At 44.0% G+C, this 13,464-nt stretch overlaps 1 protein-coding gene across 1 annotated transcript in view; it reads right to left on the bottom strand.

Moving 5' to 3' along the window:
- Positions 1 to 11: 11 nt before the first annotated feature.
- LOC115110604 (microtubule-associated serine/threonine-protein kinase 1-like) overlaps positions 12 to 13,464 on the bottom strand; it is a 66,111-nt gene continuing 52,658 nt past the window's right edge. The window contains exons 18-26 of the mRNA XM_029636406.2: positions 9,406 to 9,515; positions 7,971 to 8,131; positions 7,536 to 7,807; positions 7,207 to 7,437; positions 6,768 to 6,997; positions 6,455 to 6,577; positions 4,235 to 4,371; positions 3,912 to 4,099; positions 12 to 3,790 (exon numbers count right to left, since the gene is read on the bottom strand). Of these exons, the coding sequence (XP_029492266.2) occupies positions 2,118 to 3,790; positions 3,912 to 4,099; positions 4,235 to 4,371; positions 6,455 to 6,577; positions 6,768 to 6,997; positions 7,207 to 7,437; positions 7,536 to 7,807; positions 7,971 to 8,131; positions 9,406 to 9,515 (3,125 nt within the window). The 3' untranslated portion in view covers positions 12 to 2,117. The remainder of the gene's footprint in view (positions 3,791 to 3,911; positions 4,100 to 4,234; positions 4,372 to 6,454; positions 6,578 to 6,767; positions 6,998 to 7,206; positions 7,438 to 7,535; positions 7,808 to 7,970; positions 8,132 to 9,405; positions 9,516 to 13,464) is intronic.

Raw genomic sequence — 13,464 nt, 5'->3', positions numbered from 1 at the left:
TAATTTAAGGATTCTCTTTAAGTATTTTATTACTCTTTAGGCTTTTTTGCATTGGTTTCATAACAGTGCCTAGGGAATAAAATAACATGGACAACAATGAACTGAGAGAAGTGTCATAAAAAAGTCCAAACTCACAAATAAGTCAACATGGACAGAGGCCATGGTGTATTGCAAATATCTTATGGAATGACAGAAGTATAACTGCACAAAATAGGACAACCACACAGATTTGGTAAATTCTCTCATTTGTAGACTTACAATTTAAAGATATAAATAACAATTCAAAGAACAATGCACAAGTAAACCATTTGAGGGCAATTGACAAATAATCAAATACAATAAATAGTGTAATAAATAGATAAATAAATTTGACACAAAATAAAGTGCAATTTCCACACACACCTCCGCATACACAAACACAAGCTTTTAACTAGCATTCATCTGAATAAGAGCTGTTTGTTTTCTCCTAGGAGCACTGTATCTGTATCATACAGCTCTCTTTATCGGTCATAATACAAACAACAAAAGTTTTTTCAAATTGTATTTAGACAAACACGTTTCTAGTAGCTATATGAATGGAACAATGGTTACAATAGAACATAATGAAGATATGAGGGTAATATCTCGGATAAAATCTAATCTTGTGTCATTAAATTGTGAACTGATGATGTGTAAATTACATTTTGACCTCAAATGCCATCGTGTGATGGCCACAAGATGGCAGTCTGATACAGGTATGGGCATGAACATATTAGGTTACGTCACTGAGGAGAGCGCTGCCTAGGTCTCTGGTGGGCTCTCAGATCTCACTAGGAATTCGACATAGAACTTGCATATCATTACATATCACTGTAAACAACATGTTATCCCTCAATTAAAACTGGCACTTTTATTCGCACATTACATTATACAAGGCTAATTTTGCATACATTGAAAAGGGAGAGAGTTCTAGCCTACGTTGCCAGAGTACGAGTAAGTCTCAAAGAAGACTCCCATTCTATAGTATCTATTTCATCACCTGACTACACTTAATTCACACAGAGACATATGGGTTCCACTTCTTTAGTTCAATTCATTAGCACTGTATTCATGTCAGAACCTAAATAATTGCACAATTCACAATGCCCACTGGGCACAGACGTCAATTCAATGTCTATTCCATATTAGTTCAACGTAATTTCATTGAAATGACATGGAAATAACATTGATTCAACCATTGTGTGCCCAGTGGGTGGAGTCAATGCAGACAATTTGGAGAACAATATCTGCTCTGCTTGGCTTATTGCTTGGCTTACTCCCTAACTTCCGTTCACGGGTACATTGTAGGGGACACACAGGAAAATACCTAAAAATCCCATTGCATAGTGTCCCTGTGCAAGTTCAGATAGTCCACCTAAATCCAACCAGGACTCAGCCCTTAAAACACTCAAACAAATTCATTCAGCTCTTCTTTACACAATACAATTCCAAGTTCCATATTTAGCAAGCAGGTCATCATCTTAGTCCAGTTAGGAACACATCTCAATGTGTTACACCAATGCATGTTACACCAATGCAACAATTCTTCTCTCAATCTTTTCTCCAGGTACTGTGTGAGAAAAAGAACAAGGTCTTTGTATTATCGTCGTATTTTAACTGACTGAAGAGATAGCATCGAAGTTGACGGACATGGGTAATGCTCCTCATGGTGACAGACTGTGACAGGAGCCTGCCTATTGACATGCTGTTTACTTTGGGAACATGTGGGGGCTGTTGACATGATGTTCACAGTGTTCACTACCATCAGGTCTGTTAGATGTTTTTCCTCATCTCTTTAAATATTCTCTTTCATCTCTCATGTACAATTTGGAACATGCAAGAAGACACGCTTTTACTATATACATTACACATACAGTACATACATACACACATTTGAGAACAGCATTAAAGCACATTCCTCCACATATTCTTGTTTTATCTACAGGTCTGTATTTTCTAGCTATTTGGTGTGTGTTTCTTTAGGCGCACATGTTTTTGTCCCTTTTTTGAGGGTGCCCTGTCCGTGCCTGATATGGTGGCATGATATTCCAGTCCAAAAGGCATTCTGGGAGATCCCAGGTTTGTCCCTCACTCGCAGATCAGGAGTGGTGCTTACCTGAATTCCTTGTGTTTGCCTTTTCAGGCTGAGCTGAGCCGGAAGGACTTTGAGATGTCCCCTGAGCCCCCCGTCGACTACCTCCAGACGGAGCCTCAGACTTTCCTGCTGAACTTCCCCGTTTCTCCTCACCACCCTTGGGCCCTTCCTGGGATCCCATCTTCATAGGCCCCGGCACGTTTTTGGCCACACTGGTCAGCTGAGTCACAAAGCTTGGCTTGTCACCAGGGGAGACGGGGCGTGACTTGCTGGAGCAGGGGGAGGCAGCGGTGGAGGAGGGGGACATAGGGTTCTCCTCCACCACTTCCAGGTGACTCCTCTCCTCCTTGGCCCCTCGGTAGCTGCTCAACGGGACAGAAACCTTGTCTGCTCTGGATTTTGTTGAAGCAGGAACTGGGCCTATGGTAAGAGGGGATGTAGCCGGGGTTGGGGCTGGCGCTTGGGTTGGGACTGAAGGAGCAGGTCCTTTAACCTTGGTCTCAGTGGCTTTGTCAATGCCACCCATCCCTCCTTTCAAAGTGCTCTCTCCCATCTGTGTGTCTTTACTTGCCTTGGCCAACTCTGTAGCTCCCGCCCTCTGTGTAGTGACTTTGTCTGGGCCCACACTCCCTTTCTCCTCACTCTTCTCCTGGTTTCTGCTTGCTGGGGTGGTGTCTGTCTGGACAGCCTGGTGCTTACGCTCCTGGGAGAGCGGACTCTGGGATGTAGCCTGGACTGGGGCCCTCTCAGTGGGTTTAGGGCCTCCACTGGCTGTTTCAGAGCTTGGAGCACTAGAGCTTAGAGGTCTGTCTGCTGGGCTGGACTTGGCCCCTGGAGTGGAGAGGGTTGAGGCTGGGCTAGGCTGGGCCTCACCTGGTACTGGGGAAGCTTTTCTATTCAGAGCCTCACAAGGGGTTAATGTCTTAGCTGTCTCACCAGCGCTGGTCTTGGGCTCTACTTTAACAGGTGTGCTGTCAGTGTGAGGGTCAGATGCTGTAGTCTGGGCAGCTCTCTCCCTCCCTGTCTGCAATGTGTCCCGGCTCAGGGGCGACTCCTGTCTCCCTAGCCTCCTCACAGGCTTCAGGCACCCTGTCTCTCCAACCGTGGGGGGAGAGGGGGAGGAGGAAGATGAGGGAGAGGGGGGAACGGGCCCGTTCTCTCCTTCCATCTCCAGCAGACTCTGTAGGCTGTGCTCGCAGTGGAAAGACTCCCTCCTGTAGTCCCCATGTGACACCTCCAGGCTGTGCTTACGCATTGACACCCCCCCTGCAAGGGGAGAGGAAGCTGATGACGAAGATGAAAAGGAGGGCAGGAGGGTCGCGCCCAGTTTCTCTGACGACTGAACCCGCTGTAGCAAGGGTGAGCGGGGGGGCTCTGCGCTTTTGGGCCTGGGACGGGCCACAGGGGGAGAGGAGTGGAGCTTGGCTGGGAAGGCCTGAGTGGTGTTGGAGCTACCCACCGTGTGGCCAGACAGGGGTGGGGGAGAGGATGTGGTGGGGGGAGGGTGTGTGGGCCAGGGGGAGAGAGGGATGTTGCCAGCTGACTTGCAGCGGGCTGAGCGGTACTGGCGGTGCAGCTTGGGGGAGAGGCCGTGCAGGGAGCTGGGTCTCATGTGCTGGGAGGCAGCCGGGGAGTTAGGGGTGCTGGAGACTGGAGAGCTGCTCTGAGAAGAGTTGCCTGAGGAGTGAAGAGGAGATATAGCAATAATTCAAACTGTATTATTTTGTTATGTGAGGGTGCAGATGATAAGAGGAGTGCTGTACAGTAATGTAGGTAGAGTATTGCCCTTCATACTGACCCAGGTAGGTGGAGTCGGGGGTGGAGCGGTAGCTCTGTGTGGGGGAGCGGGCAGAGAGGTTGTGGGTGGGGGAGCCTGGGAGGCTGTCCCCTGATGACAGAGAGCGGTTCAGAGAGGACAGGCTGCGGCTGGTGTGGAGCAGGTTCGACTGCTTAGTGATCTTCCTGAACAACGAGCTGCGCTTCTTACTGCGAGTGAGAAGTGAAAAGAGAGAGGTGGGAGGATGAGAGAGTTAGAAGAACAGAGTCAATGACATTGATTTTCTAGAGCGCTCATCTGAAATCATAGTGTAGCATCTGCTGTGCAGAGAAACCCACTTGTACCTTTCTTGTCCCTCCTTAGCCCCTGTCTTCTTGTTGCGCCGTGCCATCTTGGATTTGTAGCTGGACTTGCGGGCAGGACCAATCTTGATGGAGGTGTTTTCAAAGGGCGTGGTGGTCACCGTCACATTGTTTCCACTCTGGAGAAACAACGGAAACAAAAAACGTACAGTATGCACTGCTTGCACAATTATTAGGCAAATTGTATTCCTCAGGATTCATTTTATTGTTGAACAAACACAATGCTCTCAGTCAATCCAAAATGTTATTGCATCTCAAACCTGAATGTTTAACAAAGGAATAGTGAGGTTTGTCTTTCTCTGGGGAATATATAAGTGTTAGGCAACTATTAGTGTGCACAATTATTAAGCAACTAAACTACAAAAATAATTTGTCTCAACTCACTTTTTATTCTCAATTTTTAGAGTAAGTGTAACAAACAAGTAACACAAAATTACAATTAAATAACAAGTTTGGCCTTTCAAAAATATTCAGTGACCAATGTAGCCACCCTTCTTTTCAATAACTGCCTTGAGCCTTCCATCCATGGAGTCTGTCAGTTTCTTGATCAGTTCACGATCAACCTTCGCTGAAGCAGCAACTACTGCCTCCCAAATGCTGTTTAAAGAGGTGTATTGTCTTCCCTCACTGTAAATCTCACGTTTGGGAAGGGCCCACAAGTTCTCAATAGGATTTAAGTCAGGTGAGGAAGAGGGCCAGGTCATGATTCAGGCATCTTTGAGGCCCTTGCTGGCTAGCCAAGCAGTGGAGTACTTGGATACACGTGATGGAGCATTGTCCTGCATAAAGATCATGTCCTTCTTGAATGCTGAGGACTACTTCCTGTACCACTGCTTGAAGAATGTATCTTCCAGTTTCAGTCCATCTTCAACCTGAAAAGGTCCAACTACCTCATCCTTAATGATAGCAGCCCATACCAGTACCCCTCCTCTACCTTGCTGGCGCCTGAATCAAAGTGGTACCCTGTGTCCATTACTGATACAGCCACGGGCCCATCCATCTGGTCCATGAAGAGTCACTCTCATTTCATCTGTCCATAAAACCATAGAAAAATCTGTCTTCAGCTATTTCTTTGCCCAATCTTGACGCTTCAACTTGTGAATCTTATTCAGTGGTGGTGGTGTTTCAGCCTTCTTGACCTTGGCCATGTCTCTGAGCACTTGACACCTTGTACTTCTGGACTCCCCAGGTAGGTAGCAGCTCTGGAATATGGTGGCACTGGAGGATAATGGGTTCCTGGTAGCTTGATGTTTAATTCTTCTCAAGTCTGGAATATGGTGGCACTGGAGGATAATGGGTTCCTGGTAGCTTGATGTTTAATTCTTCTCAAGTCTGGAATATGGTGGCACTGGAGGATAATGGGTTCCTGGTAGCTTGATGTTTAATTCCTCTCAAGTCTGGAATATGGTGGCACTGGAGGATAATGGGTTCCTGGTAGCTTGATGTTTAATTCTTCTCATGTCTGGAATATGGTGGCACTGGAGGATAATGGGTTCCTGGTAGCTTGATGTTTAATTCTTCTCAAGTCTGGAATATGGTGGCACTGGAGGATAATGGGTTCCTGGTAGCTTGATGTTTAATTCTTCTCAAGTCTGGAATATGGTGGCACTGGAGGATAATGGGTTCCTGGTAGCTTGATGTTTAATTCTTCTCAAGTCTGGAATATGGTGGCACTGGAGGATAATGGGTTCCTGGTAGCTTGATGTTTAATTATTATCAAGTCTTTTGCAGTTCATTTGTGCCTTTTCTTCTCCATGCGTTTTTTGCGCCCCAGTTGACTATTCACAACAAAACGTTTGATTGTCCGGTGGTCACGCCTCAATAGTTTAGCTATTTCAAGAGTGTTGCATCCGTCTGAAAGGCGTTTGACACTTTGTGACTTTTCAGTGTCAGTTAAATCTCTTTTTTGGCCCATTTTACCTGAGGTAATGAAGCTGCCTAATAATTATGCACACCTTGACATAAGGTGTTATTCACTTTCGCCACACCCTCCCTCATCACACAAATACATATCACCTGAAAATGATTCAATCCAAAAATCATTCAAGTTTATATGGTTCGGAGTTGGAAAATGTGCATAGAAATAATGATAAGATCAGAATACTCACTTGCCTAATAATTGTGCACGCAGTGTATGATAGGCTTCACCTGTATTCTATACTGTAGAAAAAAACACCTGTTGTTTCTTTCCTTTCCTCTCACCTTCAGAATGAGCTCCACCACCTCAGTGTGCACCAGCCCGTGGACAGACTCCCCGTTCACATGAGTGATGAGGTCACCAGCGCAGAGTCCCGCCTCCTGGGCAGGGCCTCCGTCCTCCACATGCTGTGATTGAAACAGATCAACATCAATCAAACAAGTAATCATGCTATTCGACAAGTCTGTTTTTTCCACTACAATTGTAGCGATGCTTTGTTATGATACAGAACTTCTTCAATAATAGAGTGATGTCTACTTAACACTAGTTTCTCCATAGAAATGAACACAGAACATATCATCTCTATTGCTGTCTCACCCAGACCACGTGGTGTACGCTGTAGACATCACTGTCTCCCATGTAGACTCGAATGGCTCGGAGGGTGAAACCGTACTTCTTCCCAGAGCGGTGGATGGTGATGGGAGAACGCAGCACGTTGACCGTGGGTGAGTAGTCTCGACTGGGGGAGGAGTCACGAGACGACAGGTCGGAGGATATGGATCGAGGAGACATGGGGCTAGCCAGGGGGGACATACCATGCTGCTCCACTGAGGAGGGGGGAGAGAATCATAGGAATAAAGTTTGAGAAAAAACATCTGAATAAGTCAATTGAAGGTCAAAGCAATAGATAGTCTTTAAGAAATGTACAATTTTCTATAACAAGCCCAGTTAACCATTTTACTGTTTAACATGAATATTGTCATTAGCAACAGACAGCCCCGTTCTTCTCACACTCCCTTGCCTTCCAGCTCCTCACCTGTAGGTATGATGACAGACAGGGCTGTGGTGGAGGCAGACTTGATGACCTTGGTCACGGGTCGTGAGTTGCGCTTCTCTCCCTCAGCTGAGAGCTGGCTGTGGCGGACCCTCCTCAGGACCAGTTCGTTGGTGGCCCGGGACCCCTGGGGCTCTGTTGCCCCAGCAGTCACAGTACTGTTGGGGCTGGGGATGACTCCCATTGGTACATCAGCTGGCCTCAGAAGCTTGTCTGGAGCAGAGCAGAAAGATGGAGAAATAAAATCATGTAGGTATCAAAGTGTATGTCAAGCCAGGATTCATCCATTATCTAATGCCAAATGCCCTCACCTCCAGCAGTCAAACCGTTGCCCTCCTTTTCCTTCCTAAAATCCCCCTGGCTGGATGTAGTGCCCATGGATGTGGTGCCCATGGCCCCCTCCAGAGATGTGCCCCTGGCCTTGACTGGGGGCTGCCTGGTGGGCACTGGCAGCTCAGGATCGGACTCTAGTGGGGAGGCGAAGCGGTGAGTGTCCATGAGGGCAGAAAAGCGTCGCCGGGCCCCAGATGGAGGACTGGAGTCACTCTCAGTGAAGGATGACTCTGAGCATGACAGTCGCTTCCTACACACAACACAACATAAATGTAATGTATTTCTAAAAACAAACAATGACTAATGATAATGAGAGCCTTGATAATGAGGACCAACAATGTCACATTTCCTACTTGTTATGCAAGGTAAGAGGGCACTAGTACTAGTCAGAGTACAGTAGTGGTCATACTCACATCTCAGGTGATCCTGTCCTCCAGCTCTTATCTCTCAAGGTCAGGCTGCCCAGGCTCTCTCTCTTGGCTGCCCGGTCCTCCCTGGGGCCCTTGTGCTCCCGCCGGATCACCGTCGGGGGCTTGTGCTCCAGCTGGGACAGGTGCTCCATGCTGCTGTACACCTGTAGTTCCCAACAGAGAGAGGACGCATAAGCTTTCAGCACCCACAGAGGGAAAAATTACACATTTTCCCTTGATTCTTTCTCTTACAATGGGTTCAGTGATACAATTAGCTTTCACAGATTAGTCAAGAAGGGGAGATCTGAGCAGAAAGATACATTTGTCTGAGGCATGTGTGTCAATAAAATCCAAGGTTACCAAAGAGGTTCTTTCATGACTTAGTCTACCATGTGTGATAGTCACGTTAAGTCACTTGGCTCAGACGTATGTCTCTTTCTGCTCAGATCTCCCCTTCTTGACTAATCTGTGAAAGCTAATTGTGCTACTGAAACCATTTTAAAAGAAAGACTCATGAGAATTTAGGATTATGAGATTTACTGACAGGCTTTAGGGAAGGCACGTTTACATGGCCTAGACTTGTACAATGAGGGGCATCAAGTTAATCTAGATCAGCAAGGAGTGTTGGAGAAGGGAGGTGAGACAGAATAACTAATTAGGCCGAAGTATAGGTTTTACGTTAACATCAATTAATAGCCCAGGCGTTTATTTGCTTGAATCACTGAACACAACAGCCGCTTATTAGACACAGGCTTCTATTTGAGTCATGAGTCTCTTTCCTTAAATGCACACAGCGTTTGCTCATTTGCTTACTTCATTGTTTAATTCCAGCATTCACTTCCAGTATTTTAAGCAATATCTTAATTTCCTGCACAAATGTGCTATCATTTACACACTGTGCCACATTTATTTTGTCTTAGTTTGCCTCTAATAAAAATGTATAAAAAACCCCACCCTTGACAAAATAATTATTCTCCTCTTTGAATTTGCATTTTTTCTGCAGTTCTTACTTTCGTCACTAGAGCGAACAGCTGATTTCTGGAGGGTCTGTAACTGGCGAGCACAGTTTTTGTGCTTGCCAGTTAGCTAGCAGTTCTCATCTGTTAGCAGCCAATGGCTAGCAGTTCTCATCTGTTAGCAGCCAATGGCTAGCAGTTTCTTTCTGGTGATAAAAACTGCTGATTGCCATCACTTTTTCGAGACATTACTGAATTATTTAATGTAACAAATTAAACATTAAACCATGTAAACAATTCATGGTAATTCATGGTAATGTTGTAAACAATTCATTTAGACCCAGTGTTTATTTGAAACAGGTGTTTATTAGCTGAAATGTGTAGCGTTGGCCGGCTATAAAAATGGACAGGTCGGCTATTTGAGACTGTGTTTAATTGAAGTTTTAAGGTAAGTTTAAAGATGAGTAAGTGTAGAGTTTGACCTTGCTGAAGCGAGGGGAGCAGGAGGAGAAACGACGGATTTCGACAGGTTCATCATCATTGGTGTCGTCCTCATCATAAGAGTGGACGTGGTGGTAGCGGTCTGAGCGGGCTGGGGACGGAAGAGGACATGACACACACACACACACACTTACAAATGAAAACAGACAAATAGCATGGACAAGTGCCTCAAAGCTCCAAACACAGCTAGTTCTTATCTCTATCCCTTATGCAAGTGGTATTCAAAGTCGGGGTTGCGACCAAACCAACATTTTTTAGGAACAAAGAGTAAAGATTATTGTATGGGAAAATATGTAAACCTTTTTGAGAAATACTATTTTATTATGTAAATGTATTTATTGGTTTCTTTGATAAGAGATTCAAACGTTTTTTTATTTATGTTTTGTTTGAATATCCGAAACATACAATATACTTGCATTGAAGCCGCTCAACAACTACATCATACCAGTCATCCAACAGATTCCCATTCAGAGCGACACACAGAAGCAGCCAGGGTTAATGCCCTGCTCAAGGGAACGTTGACAGATCTCCCACAAGGCCAAAAAATGTGAACCCGAACCCTCCAAAATCCCCCCCACAGTTCCCCAATTCCCCAACAACCAAGAGAATGAACTAAAGAGAAAACTAAAATCATAACAGCAAAGCCAACTGTATATGTTTGTGTGCATGTCTGGCACTATTACATGTATGTGTGTGTTCTTGTATGCGTTTATTTGAATGAGAGTATGTGTATATGCATGTGTACAAACACCTGCACAGCATCAACCTCAGGAAAACCGGCATTAGTTGTAAAAACACTACCCCCCCAGTGTCATTCAAGTATACTTTTTATTATGTTTTTACTTTAAAAATATATATCTTTGACCACCATTCTATCTCCTGCACAGCAACTCCACTCCCACTTGTCTCCAGTTCCACATCCCAACCCTCAGCTTCCCTCAGCCCATCCCATCTATCTCTGCTGGCCACCCACTTCGGGTTTCTGTGCAACACATATCTTTCAACTATGCTGTAATGTTTAACGTACAATTTCAAATAGAATCCACAGATTGCAAGTTCAAGATAAATACTTTTACCAAGAGTATTAGTATATTAGTAATTGACTGACCCGGTCTCTCCAGATCTCCTAACAGTACTATTTCTACGGTAAATTTTAGATCAATGCTATGCATTTTCAGCCATTCCTGAACCTGAGACCAGAAACAGGCTACCTGAGGGCAATACCAAAATAAATGGTCTATTGAATCTGTATCCTCACAATAAAACCTGCAGAGCTTCGATGATTTTATTCCCCAAATATTCAACATTTTGTTGGTGGCAAGAATTCTATATAATCATTTTAGCTGAAAAGTCTTGAATCTTGCGTTGTTTTATATATCAACTCATACACCTTGTACCATGGAATCGGTACATCAAAAATCTCTTCCCAACTATTTTGCAATCTGTGTGGCACAGTTGTCAGCATCCTAGTCCTCAAATGAAACTGGTATAATTTCCTATTTATGCTATTTTTATTCCTCCGCCAGTTTTGATTCTTTATATTGGGCAGACAGACCAGTTCCCTACCTCCTCCCGCAGACCAGTTCCCTACCTCCTCCCGCAGACCAGTTCCCTACCTCCTCCCGCAGACCAGTTCCCTACTTCCTCCCGCAGACCAGTTCCCTACCTCCTCCCGCAGACCAGTTCCCTACTTCCTCCCGCAGACCAGTTCCCTTGCCTCCTCCATTTTAGGGGTAATGCTGTGATCAATTAGTTGTACTCTTGGATCGAACAGATCTTCCCGTACAATTCTGTTAACTCCATGAAGGACATAACTCTTCCATTCCAATTTACAATATCATTAAAGAACAAAATACCCTTTTCAAACTTCAAACTTTCCCTTAAATACAGGTGTTTTACCAACCAGCACATTTGAGTTCAGCCTTAATATTTGTTCTATCTTTTCAGGGGGATGAAATTGAAATTGTAGCCAGCTCTGCTATGCTTGTTTGAAAAAGAGAGATACTTTGAAGAAATTATCATTTTCAATTCATCAGAAAGGCCATTTGTAAACAATGAATGAGCTTTTCTTAGTAATCTACTTGAGAACCATTTAGGGTTCAAATACAACTTTTGAATAAGTGAAGCTTTTAGAGAGATGTTTAGTGCTTTTATATATAATAATCTCAACCCACCCAATTCATATTCATTATATAGATAGGCACGTTTAATTTTGTCTGGTTTAGCGTCCCAGATAAAGCTAAATATATTTTCCTCATATGATTTGAAAAACAAATCATCAGGAGTAGGCAACACCATAAGTAAGTGAGTAAACTGAGATATGATAGACAGGTATTTACCTCTCCATGGTTGCAGGATTGTGTCTATTTTTACAAGTTTTCTATTGGTAATTCATTGTGGAGAGCTTATTTATATATTTTGTCATATGAATACCAAGTATGTCTACTTCACCATCAGCCCATTTTATAGGTAAACTGCAGGGTAATGTAAAAGTTGTATTTTTTAAAAGATCCAATACGTAATATTGTACACTTAGCATAATTAGGTTTTATTCCAGAGAGTACAGAAAAGTTATCTTCAATGAGATATTCTTCAATGAGATATTGCAGAGATCTAGCTTGCGGACTTAATATAAAACTTGAGTCATTGGCATACACGGACACCTTGGTTTTTAAGCCTTAGATTTCTAATCCTCTAATGTTGTTATTGGATCTGATTTTAATAGCTAACATTTCGATGGCCATAACGAATAGATATGGTGACAGTGGACACCCTTGTTTAACTCCTCTTGACAATTCAAAACTCTCTGAGAAGTAGCCGTTATTTACTATTTACACCTGGGGTTGCTATACATTCGTTTTATCCATTTTATAAGAGAATTACCAAAATTGAAAAAATCCAGGCATTTCTAAATAAAATCCAATCTTACTTTATCAAATGCCTTTTCAAAATCCGCTATAAATACCAGGCCTGGCTTCTTAGATGTTTCATGATGTTCTATTATTTCTAGTAGTTGTCGTATATTATCGCCAATGTATCGTCCATGTAAAAAACCTGTCTGATCAGGATGAACAATACCTGGTAAAACCCTTTTAATTCTGAGTGCTATGCATTTCACAAGTATTTTGCATCACAACATTAAAGTGTAAGGGGCCTCCAGTTTTTTAGATAGACTGGGTCTTTATATTTGCCATCTGGGTCTTGTTTTAATAATAGCGAAATCAGACCTTCCTGCTGAATACCTGACAGACTACCATTTCTATAGGAGTAGTTAAAACAATCTAACAATGGAGCTTTTAGTATATCAAAAAAGGCTTGGTATGGGCCTCCCGGGTGGCGCAGTGGTCTAGGGCACTGCATCGTGGGTTCGCGCCCAGGCTCTGTCGCAACCGGCCGTGACCGGGAGGTCCGTGGGGCGACGCACAATTGCCCCAGCGTCGTCCGGGTTAGGGAGAGTTTGGCCGGTAGGGATATCCTTGTCTCATTGCGCACTAGCGACTCCTGTGGTGGGCCAGGCGCAGTGCACGCTAACCAGGTCACCAGGTGCACGGTGTTTCCTCCGACACATTGGTGCGGCTGGCTTCCGGGTTGGATGGGCGCTGTGTTAAGACTTGGTTGGGATGTGTTTCGGAGGACGCATGGGTATCGACCTTCGTCTCTCCCGAGCCCGTACGGGAGTTGTAGCGATGAGACAAGATAGTAACTACTAACAATTGGATACCACAAAATTGGGGAGAAAAGGGGGTAAAACATTTGTTTTTAAAGGCTCTTACCGGTATGCCATCAAGACTGAAAGGATTTAATAGCCTCAAAAATGTAGTCCTCTGTAATTTGGCCTTCGCACTGATCTTTCTAATTCAAATGTTATTGAAGGTTATTTGTTGATGTAAAAATCAACATATACAGTGGGGCAAAAAAGTATTTAGTCAGCCATCAATTGTGCAAGTTCTCCCACTAAAAAAGATGAGAGAAGCCTGTAATTTTCATCATAGGTACACTTCATGACAGTCAAAATCAGAAAAGAAATCCAGAAAATCATA

The sequence above is a fragment of the Oncorhynchus nerka genome, linkage group LG26 (genome assembly GCF_034236695.1).
Source record: "Oncorhynchus nerka isolate Pitt River linkage group LG26, Oner_Uvic_2.0, whole genome shotgun sequence".
NCBI classification, from domain to species: domain Eukaryota; kingdom Metazoa; phylum Chordata; class Actinopteri; order Salmoniformes; family Salmonidae; genus Oncorhynchus; species Oncorhynchus nerka.
Note: the sequence above shows the minus strand (reverse complement) of the source record. Positions and strands in the feature narration are given on the sequence as shown.